General features: G+C 38.4%; 1 protein-coding gene across 1 annotated transcript in view; it reads right to left on the bottom strand.

The window, feature by feature from the left end:
• The window catches only part of cntn5 (contactin 5), a gene marked incomplete at its 3' end in the record, with an annotated part of 142,834 nt that extends 123,018 nt beyond the window's left edge, over nt 1–19,816 (bottom strand). Inside the window, exon 1 of the mRNA XM_083695117.1 lies at nt 19,747–19,816. Coding sequence (XP_083551243.1) covers nt 19,747–19,801 — 55 coding nt within the window. The 5' untranslated portion in view covers nt 19,802–19,816. The remainder of the gene's footprint in view (nt 1–19,746) is intronic.
• Between the last annotated feature and the right edge of the window lie 262 nt (nt 19,817–20,078).

Below are 20,078 nucleotides of genomic sequence, written 5' to 3'. Positions count from 1 at the left end.
ATTACCAGTTCAGTACAATTTGGCTTGACCGAATCATTATGTGTGGGATCCTCTGATGTTTAAAGTCTGTAGACCAGGCAGAAAACATGTGGTGTACCCTAGCCTTTAGTCACATTCACCTTACCGCAGCAAGACGGCAATGTTTCCTCTGCAGTTAGAACTGCAGCTTGTGTTCGTGGAGGGAGCATATCAATGACTGATATGATCAGAATGGAGGGACCTGCTACAAGGGACTAGGGGGAGAGAGCAAGCCATCATGCTGCAAACAAAGGCCTCTATGAGATGGCCCATACATTTATTTAAGACTCAATCATTGTGCAAAAAAGGCCAATGGAGGTGAAAAAAAGTAAGATATTGTAGAGAGAGATACCTGCATAGCCCTCTGAAATAAACACTTTGAGCCAATGCTGTCAATTTCAAACAACCAATGCACCAAGGAATGGATTGCTCAGATCAAAAATCAATGGAGATCAATTGACTCAGCAAAAACTAATTAACTTTACTACAGTAGCCACTGAGACCCTCTTTGTAAAGGTAGTAAACCAGTCGAACATTTTTAGAAAACTGCAAATATAGCTAAAGAAGATATAGATAAAGAAGAGTCAGCAAGTTACAAACATCTTCCATTTCTGCATTTGTATTGACAACATTGCCTTACAGTACATTGCCTATAGTATTAAGTAGGGTTGGGCGATATCTACAATTTCTTATTCACTATATTCCTTTAGAAAATATCACAATATACAATAATATCTTTAATTGTTGATGTATGGTGGAGACATGGCAGCGTGAGCAAAAATGACTCAACTGCAGCGCATACTGTAAAGTGTATGGCTGGTGGATGGTATGGTCTGGTGAAACAAAGAGACATGATTTCACCTCTATTTGTGCGGGACACTGCACTTGTAGTTATGTACATATCTGTATTTCTAAGCACTTTTACAGACTTTCCTGTAAGAGAACAATATATGCTCCAAATACCAAGATATTCGATGGCTTCAGGTTCAATATTAAAAAGCTAAAATGAAAATAGCTACAAAAGGGTATTTTGAAGGTCCTACTGTAGTTCTTTATCACTAGAATGGCAAATGTTTACTCCCAACTGTCTGAATTATTTCATGTCCAACTTGGATTGATTGATCAAAAGCTTTCACATGAAAACCTAAAAAGGCTTTGTTTCACATTGAAACCCCAGTTTGGCAACTGAACTTACTGTTGGCGCTTAATCCTTTGCTCTCGTCTCTTTTTCAGCAGTTCCCTAGCTACCTTGTGGCAGAGTAATTGCCCACAGTACAAGAATAGATCAGAGAAGAGAGAATGCAAATGCATCGAAAAAGCCTAAAGCTTCAATGTCGGAGGAAGCTAATGCATGTCTGGGAGTCGTGTTAGAATCTTTGAATTCCAGACACATTTTGGGGCAATTCAGACCCAAGCTTAACATTTGTTTTTTCCAATGTATCCTGTGAGAGCCGCACAAGTCCAACAGATTTCCATAATCAACCAAGGCCTGTTAAGGAAAATGATCTTCTCTTTAACAGATATTGTACAACTGTACTGTATGTTATTTCACTTTGTTTAAAAAAATAGCATGTGACATTTGTGGATAGGAAACTAGTAAATGGAATTCAAAATAAATGTCTTAAGTCATGGGTGTGATGCAATCGTCATTTCCCCCCAGGAAAATAGAAAATTCACAGTTGCATATATATTTTTGATAGATAACCACTTACATTATTTAATGATACTGTGCTATAATTTCAAAGTAATTGACTAGAAATGGATTATAAAATGTGTCATGATATGAGGGAAATCACCAACAAAAACAGTGAAGCCGTTCCCTTCTGAAATACAAACAAAAACAACAAAATGTATTTCAGATAAAGGTATTCTTTTTTGAGCATTCGTTGGAGGCAGCTCAATTACTGTATACTTCCAGATCATTTTGTTATTTTTGTGTTGTTTTTCTATTAGACTTTCCACTGTATTAATAAGTGGAATGCTTATCAATGAACCTTGTTGCTATAGTCATGTGAACATTCTTTTCAGAAGTCATATTCAAGAGCCTTGATTTTTTTCAACTTTGAGGAAAATTACATGGCTGATTCATCCCCTGGTGAAAATATTTGTTTTGTGTGGTTTGCTGTGGGTTAGCTGGAGGCTTGTCTCATTTTCACTTATGTGAGGGAATGAAGGAAATTCTAATGGCTTTCATTATTAATGAGATAGGGCACAACTACTGTACAATCTTGTCAGCACATAGGATTTTGCATCCTTGTTTCATAATGTAGAATAATGTATCACAGAAATGCTCCATAATTAGGGAGTTTCAAGACCTTCAAGACGCTATTTTTCTGTCCAACTATTAGACGTTAATATTATCTGCAGGATACAATTGTCAGTTGAAAATGAGAATAGCTATCAGGCCTATAGTCGATATTGCATACTGTACATAGGCTACTGCAGTCATAGAAAGGCAAACTGTATATAACATATCAGCCAAACACATTATTGCTAAATAAAACAAACAAATCAGATTGCCAATATTGCAACTCATTAGTGACAGTTTAAAAAAGTGGAGACAACTACCTGGAGGACCAAATTCAGTGTAATGATAAAGTGTATCTCCTCTCAGTGAAAAGAGCCCTTTCACATTTCAAATACTGTATGCCTCCGACAATGAAAATCCTAGATTTTAAAAGAATACCAGTCTTGAAAAATCTTCATCTACATTGACAGGCAGACATGCTAAAATGAGCAAATGCAAGGGGATAATTCACCAGTTTTATATTCACACTGGGTTTTCTTATTGTGCTGATAGAATCGTGCTTACACATAGCTTTAAGCAGTGTCTGAAAGCACTACAGTGGTGGGTGGTTACATAGAGAGAATTGCCATGCTGCATGTAGGCCAAGACAATCTATTCACAGTCACAAAGATCAATGAAACGCTCATCTGAAAACACTAAACAATGGCATACAGTCAAATAGTTGTAAAGAATAAAAAGAAGAATAAGTGGTAACTGCTTGGAAGGTGTTTTGAAGGTGGTTCAGTCAGGACACTCATGTCAGTTTGAACATTTATTACATGAAAATGGTAATAAAAATGGTAATACATTTAAGCCTGGCATAAACATGGATGGCTCCGCTCTGTAGAGCACTCTATAAGTATACAATATGGCAGGGAGCCCATGACTTGATCAAACCCAAACACAACAAAATGTTCCAATAGCCAGTGAGCATATCATTATGTGAAATAACAGTCTATGTGCCCAGCTAACTACACCAGTTCCTGATATTACAGATGATGACCCTCCGGGTGTCCCCCTGCAACTTTGGCGTAGAGACGAATGGCCTTCGGCCTCCTGGATCAGACAGAGGTCATTCTAGCATTATGTGAAACAACAGACTATATGTCCAGCTAACTACACCAGTCCCTGATATCACAAGGATTAACCTCCCTGTGTCCCCCTGTAACTTTGAAGGCAGATAAGAACTACCTCTTGGGACGTGGGAATATTCTACCTTGTGAATTATATGTTTACAGTGAATCTGCATGTTTCAGGATTGACCAAGGGATATCATGAAACCACCTTCATGATACTGTGCTAGTTTCTAGTTCACAGAGCACGTCTGCGAACCACCATGGATGATAATCAAGATCAGAATTGTCATTCTACTTTCACACTATGCAATCAGTACCCAGCCAACCACCTGCTAACGAACATTCTGCACTTCATCACAGACTCGTCTCGTACATACTGCCTGTATCGCAGGCTTTTATTGCTGCACTCAATCACAAACATGTATCCCTATCATGCATTACTGTACTCAGCGCTTTTTGGGCTTTGACAATGTCTTTGACTTAATCTAAAGTATGTTTGTATGAAACTGAGGACTATCGACCCCTCTTCATCAGGGTAGCCGTTGAAACCTTGGAAGTTGAGGTCGCTGAGGTGGCAGCCACAATGCAGAAGGAGTGAGGTGTGTATATTTCAGAAGACAGTCTACAAAGTGAGAGACATGCAGTAATCCAAAATCTGGTCATGAGTTTTGCCCGCCTCAATGATGGCTCACAGCCATGGTGGTTCAGTAAGCATCACTCATGGTTGACTCAAGGGGACATGGAAGAGAGGGGACAAAATGCTGTATTAATTTGAGATACGACAAAGGGAATTCCTCTGCTATGTCTATCAGACTTGGGTGCTTGTGAATGATAGTAAACATGTGCTTATCCTTTTTCAAGACAGGGAGCATGAATGAAGGATCGATCAAAGGAAGGTGTCTGTCATTGCCTTGGGTTGTGTTTTCTTTAATCCATTGAGGAGGAGACGTATAGAGGAATTCCCGAGCAAGCTACATACTGATGTATATAAACACAGATGATGACCTGAATGGCTGCAATCTGAGCCTTAATAGAGAAGGCTGTTATCAGTGATTCAACAGTGTACTATGAAACATGAAGCATAGAAATATAACATAACACCACCTGTAAATGCAGCACAGATTAAGACATTAAGACCATGCAGAATAAGATGCTTTACTGTAGACTTAGTCAAACCAATTCTAAATAGAGAGGTATTGACCAAGACCTTGAACATATAGGATTGATAGAATATGTAATCTAGACCGGTAGATGGAAAGTTGGACATGTTATGCTGCTGCATGGCAGCCAGGCACATTGCTCAGAACTCCTGTAAGTAACTGGAGCATATGCAGACGGTATCGGAGGATCTAGTCCTGGACCGACAGGCCGAGATAACTTCTACCTCCAGGCCATAAGACTATTGAACAGTTAACCCTAGCCCCCTGCCCCCTGGACTGCTGCTCACCTGCACCTTAAAGACATTGCACTGACTCTGTACATCCACATATAATAACTTGCTCTCTCCCTATCACACACACTGATTCATTGCCACAACACACTAACAACCATTTCCTGGTCCATTGATAGCCGCAATAAAACATGCTGCACTAAGAATCAGCTTCACAAGCGCCATGATTGAATCTCTGAGCAGGATAATAATTTGCGCTATGCTCTGACCAAGATTTGTTAAACCCCTAACACCAATAGGACCCGCATTAGCAACTCGAGGCAGCGGACGTCTAGACCAAGACATGTAAAGAGAAACCAGGTCCATATACACGTAACAAGAACCAAGCGATTGTCGACACAGCGCATTGAACACAACCATGCCATACAATAATGTTAACACAGAGTTAGGAGTCGCCAGCGGGTTCACTCTGCATTCGTTCCTATCCATAGCCTGTGGAAACTAGGGAATGAGCCGGGTTTCCAATGCAGGACACAGTAGATGTTGCGAACAGTAGTGTTATTCAACGGACACTCCTTATACTAATAAATACATGTTGTGCAAATGTTACCATAAAGGGCTATGTTGACTAAAAAAGCTACATTTTGGAACACTGCTGTTCTTACTCCTTGATGATGCACTCCAACAAACTAGAAATTCCAAATTATCACCCCTGAAAAATCATGCTGATACCTATTACCTAAAACTATGCAACTTTCATAATTCCAAAAATCCCATTGTTTAACTTGGTTCAAACAAACCTTACCGAAAATGGAACTTATAGCAACTTACAGAAAGTCCAAGATCCAAAACCAGCCTAGCAATCAGTTTTAGATGACAAGTAAATCAATTGATAAGCTGGGTAGCAGGTTTTTTGTCTTTAGGTAGCTCGCTTTGTCGTTTTCTCAGGGAAGTTCATCAAACTCCAAATTAGGACCAACAGCCCAAAACTAACCACAGGTTGTACAACGGTTATGAGAGTACATGTTTTTTTTTTAAAAACTTAAAAATGCAAACGCTCATTCTCTGTACTGTAGCTGTTGCAGTGTTGGACTGACATTGTTATTTGATGGTTGTTGCTCAGTCAACTGTTGGTTGGAATTAACAATTTACTAGACGTTGTAATGTGATGGTTATTTTTCAATGTGGACGTTAGGTTATCATTTGATGCTCATCATCTAACGTTGCTACACGATTGTCCATGGGTTGATGGGCTGGCTGTTGACAGTCAGCACCAGACCATCTCACAGTTGAAAATAATAGTTTAATTATTAATTAATAGTTCAATGTTGCTTATTTACATAAATACAACATTAAAAGTCCAGTATTGATGGAATGTGAACTTCCTAACCACATGGATACTAGGCAAAAAAATAAGTTTGATCTGTTCTAGTTTTCCCCTCTGTATTTCACTTATCTGAGGAATGATGTCATTGATATGTTCAAATGACATGACATTACAATCAAATCACTTAATCTACAACCCAACCATTGATTTCAGTGTGTCAGTGTTAGTTGTCTAATGTTGGTGGGGTATATTATTTTCTATAACATTTAATAGGATTTCTTGATTACAAATATTTAACCATGATAATGTTGCTCACCCATTACTAAACTGTATATTAGGTTGCACTGAATCTGTCTCAATCTGCTATGTTATACTAAATGAACAATAAGTCCCAATTAAGTTAAGTCAATTTCTGATATTATGAATGGGACACCATGCATGATACTTTTTCTCATCATACAGTATGAGCAACAAACAAGATGAGAGGTGATTACTTAAATTGATTCTCACAGGATGAGTTGCTCCTATAGCTCAGTGGCCTTAAGTCATAGAAGTGTGAGCATTTACTATAGGGTTACTGCTTGTGTCCAAATGGAGCTCCTTCAATGTTATTCCAATGGGGGTCTTTCTCCCGGAAAAAAAAGAGAAAGGAAGCAGAGAATGATCTATTCGCTCATGCCATAGTAGTAGTGCATAATACACAATTTGAATATCAGCACACCTCAATCTTTCCATAGCTCAGTGTCTAGTAAAGTTGATAAGTATGTGGGAGACTGGGGTTCAAATCCAATGCAACATGTATAGATCAAACTTGAGTGTTGAATTTCCCTTTATCATACTTCAATCACTGTAAGGTCATGTTGCTAATGGTGCAAAATAATGTTATTGTATATATATATATGAATCTGGTATGGTACTTTTAACTGTATACAGTATGATAGCCATTGCATGATCAATATTTTTTGTGGGCTTGCTTCAGCAAATCCAACTATTGTTATTCACTCACACTTATTAGTGGGCTGGTTTCAGCAAGTCCAACTATTGTTATTTGTCATTGTTTATTCTTATTATTTGTGGGCTTGCCTCAGCAAGTCAAACTATTATTATTGCTCATACTTATTATTATTAGGTGGGCTACTACTGCTTCACTCAGTAAAACCCATACTAATAAACATCTTAATTGTATTGATCTATTTATACCTCCTCTCTCTCATCTATGCACTCTCTCATCTAACCAGCCAACTAACCAACCAAACCATCTTTAACTTGATCCGCTACCATAAAAAGACTTTCACTTTCTTTCAACTACCCAGAAAATCTATTGAAACATCTTAAAAACTTTTCCACTACCAAAATAGGACAAGCCCACAAAGTTTCTTCTGGAACATCTTTTTTGAGTTATTATTCCAATTCTTCCACCTGCTACTCCTCCCACAACTTTTAAGCTATTCACACTGAATACAACTTTAAAACATCTGTCTAACTAGTGTTAGTATGACTTTTGGTTTTGATCTATTATTTTTTTTAAATTATACAAACTTGAACGTTTTTTTTACATGGAGGTCTATGGACACAGAAAGATGCATTTGTTTAACCACTGCTGCTCATACACCTTTTAGCTATTCACACCATTTCAACTGTAAAATGTGCCCCTAACCCTAACACTAACCCTTCAAATTATCAACTCTAATAAAAGCATACTGATATCTATGAAACCTTTTAAACTATTAAGCTTTTTGTAATTCCAAAATCTCTCATCTGGTTAACATGGTGTTGATTTAGACCAGCATTCTAAGAGCCACCATTGTTACTGCAACTTCTATTGAATAATAACAGGAGACTTGCAGAACAGTTTCTTAGAATCATTACACAACAATGCACTCTCTTGGCTACCAGTTCTACCCCACTGAAACCACTTTCAACCACTAAACAACCAACTCTTTAGCCACTCCACTGAACTACTCCAGGCTCATCCAGTCTATCTATCTAAGCGTCTCTCATCGATGTAACCTTCTGTCATCTATCTATCTTTCTATTTATATAACTTTCTCTCATCTGTCTATCTACAGTATCTAACCTTCTCTCATCTATCTAACCTCTCATCTACCTAATCTTTCATCTAACCTCTCATCTATCCATCTATAGATCTATCGATCTAAATATCTATTATCTATCAACTCATCCATCCACCCAACCCACCTTTCAAACCATCTTTAACTGAAATAAGACTCTCACTTACTTTCAACTACTCAGCAAATCTATCTATCTATCTTTAAACTTGTTCTACTACCAAAATAAGACCAACTCTACCACTCTCAACCACTAACCAACCAACTCTCTGTGAGGTTGTGAGGTGTAGGACCCAGGCACAGAAAGAAGACCAGGAAAAGCCACTTAAAGCAGTCCACAGGGTAGACAGGAACAACTTTAGAAAATCATTTTAAAAAAAGGACTAAACTAAACAACTAGGACACTAGAGGATCTTTTATCAAGACACGTCCTTGAGGACCATGAGAGAACATACCAGTGGCGAGTGTCAAGCTCAGGAATAACAAAAACTTAAATAGGAAAGTGCCGCCCCTAGTGTCCAAATGGAACTGTGACACTCTCTACTTACTCCACTGAACTACCCCAAACTCATCATATCTCTATATATGTCTATCTATCTATCCTTCTCTCATCTATCTATCTTTCTCTCATCTATCTTACTTCATCTGTATATAGTATCTATCTATCAATCTATTCAACCTTCTCTTATCTAACGATCTATCTATCATCTATCAATTCATCCATCCAACCAACCAACATACCAACCAACCATTCATCCAGTCATCCAACCATTCAAACCATCTTTAACTTTATCCGCTACCATAATAAGAATAATCTCACTTCCTATCTATCGTCCAAACCATCATCAAAACCTTTTCTACTACCAAAGTAAGACTTTGCAAGCCCACAAAGTTTCTTCTGGAACTTCTTTTTGTAGTTCTTATTATTATTCTGATTATTCAGACTTTTCGGCATGCTGCTCCTCCTACAGCTTTTATGTTAATGTCTCGTTTTTTAGTTTTTTTTAAATACCCATGGGGTAAGAACAGTTTGATACAAAAACTAATATTGCACACTCACGTGGGTTGTAATGGTCACCAACCTATTGATCTAACTTGTAGATATCTCATATACCATCTCATTAAAACACCTCCACTAGTACACTTAAGCTGGCTGTAGACCCTTATAAACATGTGTAACAGTCGACAGAAAACTCAACTTGCAAGAGAAAATTATTAAAAACAACGATTAGGACATTAGGACAAAGCTTAGACTTTCAGAGACATTGACTGGAGACATAGACTTCCCTGACTTCCGATGGGACCAGCATGGGCACACCGCTTGACAGGAAAGAAGCACTGCTGGCGGCGACCGTGACTGCAATTCCCAGGGTCCTATCTGGCATGATGTCCACAAAATCCCCATCAGACACAGCCACGGACTGAGAAAGACCATTTGTTTACAATTTCCAAGGCATCGAAAACGGGAGACAATCCTACTGAAGGAGCCTTGGATGTCCCAGAGCGGCTAGAACTGGATCTTCTGTAACACAGAAAGTAGTGCGGTCGCCAAAGTTTGGCATTCCAGGGGTAGCAGGGCACGTACATACATTACACAAAAACTTAGATCAGAAAAGATGAGACCGACCAATGGCCCACAGCCCAACCTATGAACCCCCAAACACTCCAGATGACCACACAAAACGTACTCATATAGCTAGTGCAACCATGTCACAACTGAAACTATTGAGGAGCGTAAACTTTGCTTTCAAGCCTCTGTCTCTTGAACATGTGATGGTGTTTTTGTATATGTGTGAAAAGCTATCCTGTCGTCTGACTTTGAGTGCCCTGCCTGAACTAAAACTATGCCTCATTTATCAACATCACTTGAATTGTCAAATGTTAACGAGGACAACTAATACCAAAGCCACTACATTTACCCAGTGACAGTTTGCCTACCTACTGTACAAAGATGAGGATTTCAGTACACATCTAGTTCCACTCTTGAGACGCACTTTTAAGTGAGGAATCCTATTTCTATCTGGATCTGCAGTATTTGCCCAGTAATCTATGCAACTTTAATAAACATTGATTTCAGAATTTAAGCACATCTCTGTTGTAATCAAATGATAACCTTTAGAAGACTAGCAGGTGGAAGATAGGCATCATGGGGTTAGGAAAATGTGCTTGATCGGAGACTGTTTCTAATGATCTGGTTTATGATCACATGGTGAAACAAAAAAATAAACTATGCACACTCTGTTTTTGCTCCACTGGATGTTAAAGTCAAACTTGTAAGATGATGTCTGTAGGTCAAGCTTTCAACATTGCAATTATCTAAAATAATTAAGCAATAATACATGAGAAGCCATATGTTATGACATTTGGCACAACACAGCAGTAGATTACGCGTAGAACACCACAGCCATGATAAAAATGTCATAACATGGACGCAGTCTGCGCCACACATAGTGGTTTGTGTTTGGCAGTGATCGACACAATGTTGCATTCATTACATCTGGCTGCTAGCTACAGTATCTAGCTGGCTACAAGCTGGATTAAAAGTGTTGAGAGGCATCGATAAGATTTCCATTTGTACACCTCATGTAGCTGGTTTGATAGCTAGCAAGCCAACTAACCTACATTTTGGTGTAGTAGTCGTAGTAGTGTGCATTCCTAGGTAAAGATGTAAACGATGGCAGTGTTTAGGAATGGGCATGGCCATGTGTATGTTGTCTAATATGTAATGGGCAGGATAGGCTGTAACAATGAGAATTCCAAACCATCCATTGTATAATAGGACATTATCCCATATTTAACAGCATCTATTGTCTCACTAAATAATATACTTCATTAAAAAAGTCCCATTAATTTTGGGTACCATAAAATAAGGGGACTATGCATAAAAAGTGTTTTTTAATAATACTTTCTAAATGGTTAAACCAATATGTACACAAATACCCTTAACAAAGCTGATGGAATAGTGAATAATTTATCTATACACATATTTATCTACACATTACTTACTGTTACTACCTGTCCATGCAGTAATTCCCCAGTGTAGGCAAACAACAGAACACAGTAATGATCATTTGCACCAGCTCCCCAGCAAGTAACATCAACATGGAGTCAGGAGGCCTTACTGTATCTCAGTCCAGCTACTGTATCAGCAGGCTTATTATGAAGCAGCACCTGAGTCAGCAGCACTTCAACAGCAGCTACAAATTGTAATACAAAATAAATAACAAAGGAACTACAGTAGGCTGACGTTTGATTCCTTACCACATGAACAAGCTTTATTTTCCTCAAGAACTGTCAGAGAGGCCTGCTCAAGTGCTACGTCACTTATACTTTAGTTACCAGTAAGAGTCAACAGCATACAGCTATTAATCCACAGTAGATGGCTGTACAGATCCATTCTGCAAAATAGTTTCCTTTGGTTACAGTGCGTAGGGTTTTCATTTTTAACATTTAAGATATAAATGTAAAAAATAAGTTTGATATTTAGATTATGGAATGATTGATTGGATTTCATGAACTAAATAGACAAGACCAACAAAGCTACATCATGAATTTGTGTACAGAACCCACACATGTCCTGATACAAAAGGGATTCTATAGCCCAAATACCTTAATACTAATAGAAACATAACATGATTTTCTAATATCAGCCAAATTAAATATTGACAAACAATAATATGTACGACTTAACTCACCATTACAGGATGACAGTCTATCAAGCTAAGTGTGACAAGAACTATCAAACCAATTAACATACAGGTTTGTATGACATGAAGATATTAATGCTTTGTATACTGCTTCAGACTGGGTGATAGATCAACGGGTAAGACATTACAGAAGTTGATGGAAAACTCAGTTAATGGTTCAGACTACACAGCTTGACCCACAGTATGGATTTGCTTTGCTGCTTGATACACCAACTAAAATATTCATTAAACACAGAAGTTGTTATGTCCTTTATTTTCTTACAAATATCACTCATTTTAATTCGGAATGGCACACAGAATATCTTCTGTGGAGCCCTGTTGCAGTATTCATGGTACGCCACATGTCTTTCAAGAATACTGTAGGCACTAATAGACCTGGCACGCACCCTTGTATTGCAAAGTTGCAGGCTGGCAGAATCTTCACATTGCAGTATAATTTCCCAATCAATTGACTCATTCATTTTAAATCTCACCAGTGGTCCAAAATGGTATGATCCTGTATCCAACCCACTGCCAGCTCCACACCCTTCCCCACAACCATTATTTATTTAGAGGTAGACAAGTCCTTGGGGGCAGGGAGCACCTGCTAAAGAATAGTTCATTTCACTGGTGAGGGTTTAACTTTGTTTAACACCTCAAGGATGTTTAATGTAAGACAGCTGATGAGTTGCGACAAAGTAGACTCACATAAACAAATAGCAGATATTCTCCAACATATTAAAGCACATTTTGTTTTATTTCTTATGATTATATACATTTGTAGTTCCCAACATGCATTTTACAAGTGTCAAGTGTAAACCACTCAAAGTTAATGCCTAATATTGCCTAACCGACACGTTGTGTTGCTAATATAAACACAAATGTCAGGGTTTGTTTGTTCTTTGTGGAAGTATGCAGATTTTTTTTTATTTTTTTTATTTTTAAGAGGTAGGTTTGAAATGAGTAAATAACTTTTTTCTGCCCCAACCCTCCCCTAATAAAATCATAATTATACTTCTACTTACTGTTATTATATACAGCTATTTCTCATTCCATGGTAAGGTACATATAATACTTATATTAATACATACATATATACATACATAGAGAGACTTATAATTTCCCATCACTGCCTCTATTGGTGTTGATAAGTGAATCAGTTTATAATTTTTTTATACCAATATGGATATTTTATACCAATTCCAACCTTCAGATATCCACCATGAATGGGCCTGGTCCCTCAGGTCCCCCAAATATATAGATTATAATATCAGTGTGTTTATCTGCACAATAATATTATGCTTTAACAACCATTCCTGGACCTGAATCCAAAAGTGAGCCACTGATGTACAGTACCAAAATAGATGATCTATTGATTCTGTTTCCTCGTGGCATCTGCACAAGGCTGACTGTTCAATGCCCCATATATTGAGAATAGTATATAACAGTGTAAATCGAAAAGAACAGATTGCTGTTTTGTATATTAAATCATAAATCCCATGCCATGGTATTGGGACATCATAAATCTGTTCCCAACTATCTTGAATTTTATAAGGCAGAGATGTTAAACCTTTTGATCTTGAGTGTCAAGAGTCTTGAGTGTCACTTAAAGTGAAACGGATACACTTTATGATTTATATTAACCATTTTAAGTCATTTGTGGTTTTTAATGTGTGGCAGACAGACAAATGAATTCCCTTTTCTTTTAAGTATTTGCCTCTTTCATTTTTGTGGTAAAGCTGTGGTGAGTTGGTTATACATTTGTATTGGGCATACACCTCCAGATACTTTTGTTAGTTACTTGTGTGACATGATTTTACTATCCTTGTACACAACATTTTTTTTTTTCTTTTTTTTAGTACAGTTTAGCTATATTATTTGCTGTAATATTTGTTCTGTCTTTTCTGGAGGATAATATTGGAATTGTAGCCAACTCCTCAATAAGGAGGATAATTTAAACAGTGTTCCATTGTCAATCCACTTGAAATATGCAATTTTAATCTGAATAAAAATAAAGAAGCCCCTTTTAAACATCGGATGTGTCTCTCTTAGTAACCTGCTGGAAAACCAGTTTGGATGTAAATATAATTTCTGTATGATAGAAGCTATAAGCAAAAGGTTCAATGCCTTAACACCAATATAATTCGAGAACATACCTGCACCTACTGGATTTCTGTAATGTCTGAAATAATGGTGAATGGTGAATAAGTTTGAAGAATTAAAAGTTAAAGAAAAATATCTTCTACAGATGAAAATATTAGCTAGCCAGCTACAGTACATCTCTCTAACCTAATTTACCTACCTACCATCATTATGCACCAAACTGGATTATTGCCTAATAAGAAAAACCTGCATTTTGCTTTGGTTTGCTAATTTATAGTTTTGTTTTTAGTCACTTTTGCATGCTTATTTCTGCAGCTAGACAGCGCCAGAGATAGAGGCATACAACAACAATTAAAATGGCAAAGTTTACTATTTCTCTTTCTTATCTGTTGTTCAAACGGATTGGGCGATAGCCCCAGTGACAGCCGAAATAAACACTTAGAAGAATACAAATACAAATGTTAACTTCGGTGCAGTATCATCTTTACACAGATTTTTCCTATGACATGTTCGTTATACACACTCACCGGCCACTTTATTGGGTACACCTTGCTAGTACCGGGTTGGACCCACTTTTGCCTTCAGAACTGCCTTTTATTATTTGTGGCATAGATTCAACAAGGTGCTGGAAACATTCCTCAGAGATTTTGGTCCATACTGACATGATAGCATCACGCAGTTGCTGCAGATTTGTCGGCTGCAAATCCATGATGTGAATCTCCTGTTCCACCACATCCCAAAGGTGCTCTATTGGATTGAGATCTGGTGACTGTGGAGGCCATTGGAGTACAGTGAATTCATTGTCATGTTCAAGAAACCAGTTTGAGATGATTTGAGCTTTGTGACATGGCGCGTTATCCTGCTGGAAGTAGCCATCAGAAGATGGGTACACTGTGGTCATAAAGGGATGGACATGGTCAGCAACAATACTCAGGTAGGCTGTGGCGTTTAAACAATGCTCAATTGGTACTAAGGGGCCCAAAGTGTGCCAAGAAAATATCCCCCACACCATTACACCACCACCACCAGCCTGACTCGTTGATACAAGGCAGGATGGATCCATGCTTTCATGTTGTTTACGCCAAATTCTGACCCTACCATCTGAATGTCGCAGCAGAAATCGAGACTCATCAGACCAGGCAACATTTTTCCAATCTTCTATTTTTGGTGAGCCTGTGCGAATTGTAGCCTCAGTTTCCTGTTCTTAGCTGACAGGAGTGGCACCCGGTGTGGTCTATTGCTGCTGTAGCCCATCTGCTTCAAGGTTCGACGTGTTGTGCATTCAGAGATGGTCTTCTGCATACCTTGGTTGTAACAAGTGGTTATTTGAGTTACTGTTGCCTTTCTATCATCTCGAACCAGTCTGGCCATTCTCCTCTGACCTCTGGCATCAACAAGGCATTTTCGCACAGAGAACTGCCACTCACTGGATATTTTCTCTTTTTCTGACCATTCTCTGTAAACCCTAGAGATGGTTGTGCGTGAAAATCCCAGTAGATCAGCAGTTTCTGAAATACTCAGACCAGCCCGTCTGGCACCAACAACCATGCCACGTTCAAAGTCACTTAAATCACCTTTCTTCCCCATTCTGATGCTCGGTTTGAACTTCAGCAGGTCGCCTTGACCATGTCTACATGCCTAAATGCATTGAGTTGCTGCCATGTGATTGGCTGATTAGATATTTGCGTTAACGAGCAGTTGAACAGGTGTACCTAATAAAGTCGCCGGTGAGTGTATATGGACTGTATTTAAAATGAATGAATACTAAAAATGTTACCGTCAATCCACACACAATACCCCATAATGACAAAGCGAAAACATGTTGTTTTTCCGAAATCTTTGCAAATTTATTCAAATTGAAATACAGAAATATCTAATTTACATAAGTATTCAGACCCTTTACTATGACACTCTTAAAATTAGCTCAAATGCAAAAATATCATCAACAAGTCACTCAATAAGTTGAATTAAGTCCATCTTAATGCAAGTATAATAGTTCATGCGATTTTGGAATTAATATATTTGTTTTTATAGGGTCTCTGATTTGCATTGGAATCAATTACACACTGTGTGGATCAGGTTGTCATTACAAATTGAGCAAATGGAGAGGAACAAAACTGCTCAGGAATGCTTCCCTGAAGCCTGGGGAGACTTACAAAAATGTACAAAGTTGAATGGCTAAGAGGAAAAAGCACAGTCAATGGGACAACATTATCTCAGTCACTCTACAAAATTAGTCTATAACCAAGTGGCCAAAAAGAATCCCTTAATGGAAAAGAATCTCACACATCCTTAATTGTGTTTGCAACAATGAATCAAAGAAAGGCTGGAAATGTGTTATTTGGTTTTACTACAAAGCATTCCTTTACTGCAAATCCAGTACATGCAATGCAGTTTCCGCACCACCCCTCGTGTGAAGAATAGTGGTAGATGTATCATGTTATGGGTATATTTGTCACAGGCAGAGAGGATGTTTGTCAGGATCAAGAAAAGATTGGTTGGTAGTGACAGCCTAATCCACACAGTGTACAATTGATTCCTATGCAAACCAGAGACTCTATTAAAAACAAAAGATATTAATCCCGAAATATTATCCTTGCACTCAGATGGACACAATTCAAATTTTAAGACTGTCATAGCAAAGGCTCTGCATATGTATTTTTTTTATTTTTATATTGAATCCATTTTAAATTGAGTCTGTAACACAACAAAATGTGGAAAAAGTGAAGGGGTAATTTTTCCATAGATGGACAAATGTTTCCCTCTCCACAGTTTTAAGATCATATCTATCTTGCAAGTTTTCAAAATTAAAAGTAGCAAAGTCAATTGCAGACCGAAGTTCGTCCTCTGTGATTAGGCCTTCAAAAGATTTATTTTGTGTCACTGTTAGAAATTATTTTTTATAAAAACAGTTTATTATTGCTATAATAAAAATACATTACTACAGTGTGCTAAATTTACTAATGTGATGGCCTGTTGATAAATGAGAGATGAATCAAGCATTAGTCCCATGGTACATTGGATTAATACATGGAGAGGTTAAGCCAGGTCATCAAGAAAGATGTTGCAACACACGCTTACACAAAGAGCTATAGTGGAAAAGTACCAGGCTAGGGAGGACAGGCTAGGGAGGACATACCAGAGTAGGTATCTTATCTCATACAGGGTGCTGACTCCGCAGATGGGACGAATGGTGTGACCAGCCCGTGAACAACAAGGGATGCCAAGTCTAAACCATGGTTCCTCCCCAACCAAATAGCCAATCACAATCATTTTGTATACTCTAAATGCTTTGGTTGACTGTTTGAATGCATCCATTTTTGGAAGGTTGGTTACAGATTAACAGCTTGCTGACTGTGATTTTCTTCGCCAAAAGTGGTCCTTGTACAAGCCTAGAATTCTGACATATAAATAAATAGCTAAAAGAAATAAGTAGTTTGTCTTCTCCTTCAAATAAAGAACACGTTTTCACAAATTTGGTGATGTCCCGACGTGATTTGGAGAGAAGAAATTGGACCGAATTGAACCGATGGCGAAGTCCGGGAGACAGAAGCCAGACGGAGTTGTTTTCTTGTAACCCCTCACCACTCACAGAGGCGCGCCAAAAACAAAAAGGTAAGCAGAAACCTGTTATAAACCGGTTTAAACCGAATTCTGCATAGTTAATTTTGAATACTGTAGGCTGAGTGTGGAGGAGGTAAGAGTAAACCAACTACCAAATTTATAAATCTATGTTTACGTAATGAAACCGTTAATGAAAATTTAACAATCAAAACCGTATATGTCAGAATTCTATTGTTTTGGGTTGTAGGCCCTCAGGGTTAAAGTCCCTGTAAATTCTATTGTTTTGGGTTGGAGGCCCTCAGGGTTAAAGTCCCTGTAAATTCTATTGTTTTGGGTTAAAGTCCCACAGGGTTAAAGTCCCTGTAAATTCTATTGTTCTGGGTTAAAGTCCCTTTCAGGTTAAAGTCCTGATAAATTATATTTATTGTGTGTTAGAGTTAATCTTGTTATGAGTGGAGAGCGTATGGGACCAGGTTGTGTGAATAAGTAAAGCATTGAAGCTGAGGGAGGTGAGAGCGTTTGGAGAGTAATTGTGTTTGAAGGTAAAAGAAAGTGACATACTGATGAAAACATGTTGGTGTAAACTGTTATAGAAATTGTGCGAGCGTTCGCTCTACTGTTGGTTGTTCAGTAAGTGGGAGGCCGGCCCCACCCTGAAAAGTTTTCTTTGTCCCGTTACTTCCTTAAAACAGAGCAACTAGTGTTTTGGCTCCATTTAGTGTTCAAGTTCAGCAATTATTGATTAGCTCCATTTAGTGTTTAAGTTCAGAAATTACTGATTAGCTCCATATAGTGTTTAAGTTTTGGAACTACTGCTTGACCCCATCTATACAGGCCGCTGATTGACATTAATTTGATTAAAATCTAAATGTATCCACACATGACCAGCATGGTGGAAAACTATGTGACAGAATGTGACACATGCAATGACCACGACCCAAAGATGGTCTACAAGTGCCCCATGGGAAAGTTCCCAGTACCAGACGCACCATTCAAGGACATCAGATATGGGTGCAGACAACAGAGTGAAAGGCTACAGATACCTACTAGTAATGGTGGATAGGTTCACTAAGTGGGTGGAAGCCACTCCTTGTAAAAAAGAGACAGCCAGCACTGAAGTAAAATGGCTAAGGAATGAACTCATTCCCAACCAGTATGCCACGACACCAGATTGACATGGCTAGATGCACTTCCCCTAGCACTGATGTCGATGAGGAACTCACCAAACAGCAAAACACATCTAATGCCCCATGAGTTGTTGACAGGTCGCTCAATGTCAGGTCCTCCAAGAGATGGAGGCCACCTGCCGTCCTTAGACATTTGGCAAATAAATTGCAATGACTACATGAATGCATTGACTAACTTGTCTCGAGTTTTGTCTAACCAGGTACGGCAGGTGGAGGCAGAGCCCGAGACCGCAACACCCAAGACTCCCGTGGTAAAGGTTTGGTTCACACCTTAAGGGGTGTGAAAGGAGGGTTTTGTTGAGAATTATTTTTTATAAAAAACAGTTTATTTTTGGTTCACACCTTAAAAGGTGTGAAAGGAGGGTTTTGTTAGAAATTATTTTTATAAAAACAGTTTATTATTGCTCTAATAAAAATACATTACTACAGTGTGCTAAATTTACTAATGTGATGGCCTGTTGATAAATGAGAGATGAATCAAGCATTAGTCCCATGGTACATTGGATTAATACATGGAGAGGTTAAGCCAGGTCATCAAGAAAGATGTTGCAACACACGCTTACACAAAGAGCTATAGTGGAAAAGTACCAGGCTAGGGAGGACATACCAGAGTAGGTATCTTATCTCATACAGGGTGCTGACTCTGCAGATGGGACGAATGGTGTGACCAGCCCGTGAACAACAAGGGATGCCAAGTCTAAACCATGGTTCCTCCCCAACCAAATAGCCAATCACAATCATCTTGTATACTGTAAATGCTTTGGTTGACTGTTTGAATGCATCCATTTTTGGAAGGTTGGTTACAGATTAACAGCTTGCTGACTGTGATTTTCTTCACCAAAAGTGGTCCTTGTACAAGCCTAGAATTCTGACATATAAATAAATAGCTAAAAGTAAGAAGTAGTTTGTCTTCTCCTTCAAATAAAGAACACGTTTTCTGTATCACAGTTGATATCAGTGAGGACTGCCACCGATTCTACAGCAGCATTGAAAAAGAGCAAGTAAACCGTAAGCTTATCTCTAGACATTGTTTCCCTACCTGAAAGGCCACTGATGATAGACAGGAGAAGAAGTGGTTTCCATGGTGACCCCATACTGATTCAGGAGGGTCCCCTTCAGCGAGATTGTTAGCAGGTCTGTTTCTTCATTAAAGCTGTGCCTAGGAAAAAAACAATGTTCAAGACTGGTTAGAAGGCATCCATTTTTCTCATATAAGGGGCATTTCAGAAATGGACTACTTCACAGTCCAGGAGGCAATTAAAGCAGTGTTGAGATGCATACATGTATGGTAGCTGCCACCTCGACAACCATGGGAAAGATAACCAAATGTTTATAGCACTTATTTACATTTCCTCATGGGGATGCAAGCTC

The sequence above is a fragment of the Argentina silus genome, assembly GCF_951799395.1.
Source record: "Argentina silus genome assembly, chromosome: X".
In the NCBI taxonomy this organism is placed as follows: domain Eukaryota; kingdom Metazoa; phylum Chordata; class Actinopteri; order Argentiniformes; family Argentinidae; genus Argentina; species Argentina silus.
This window is presented reverse-complemented; position numbering and strand designations above follow the sequence as displayed.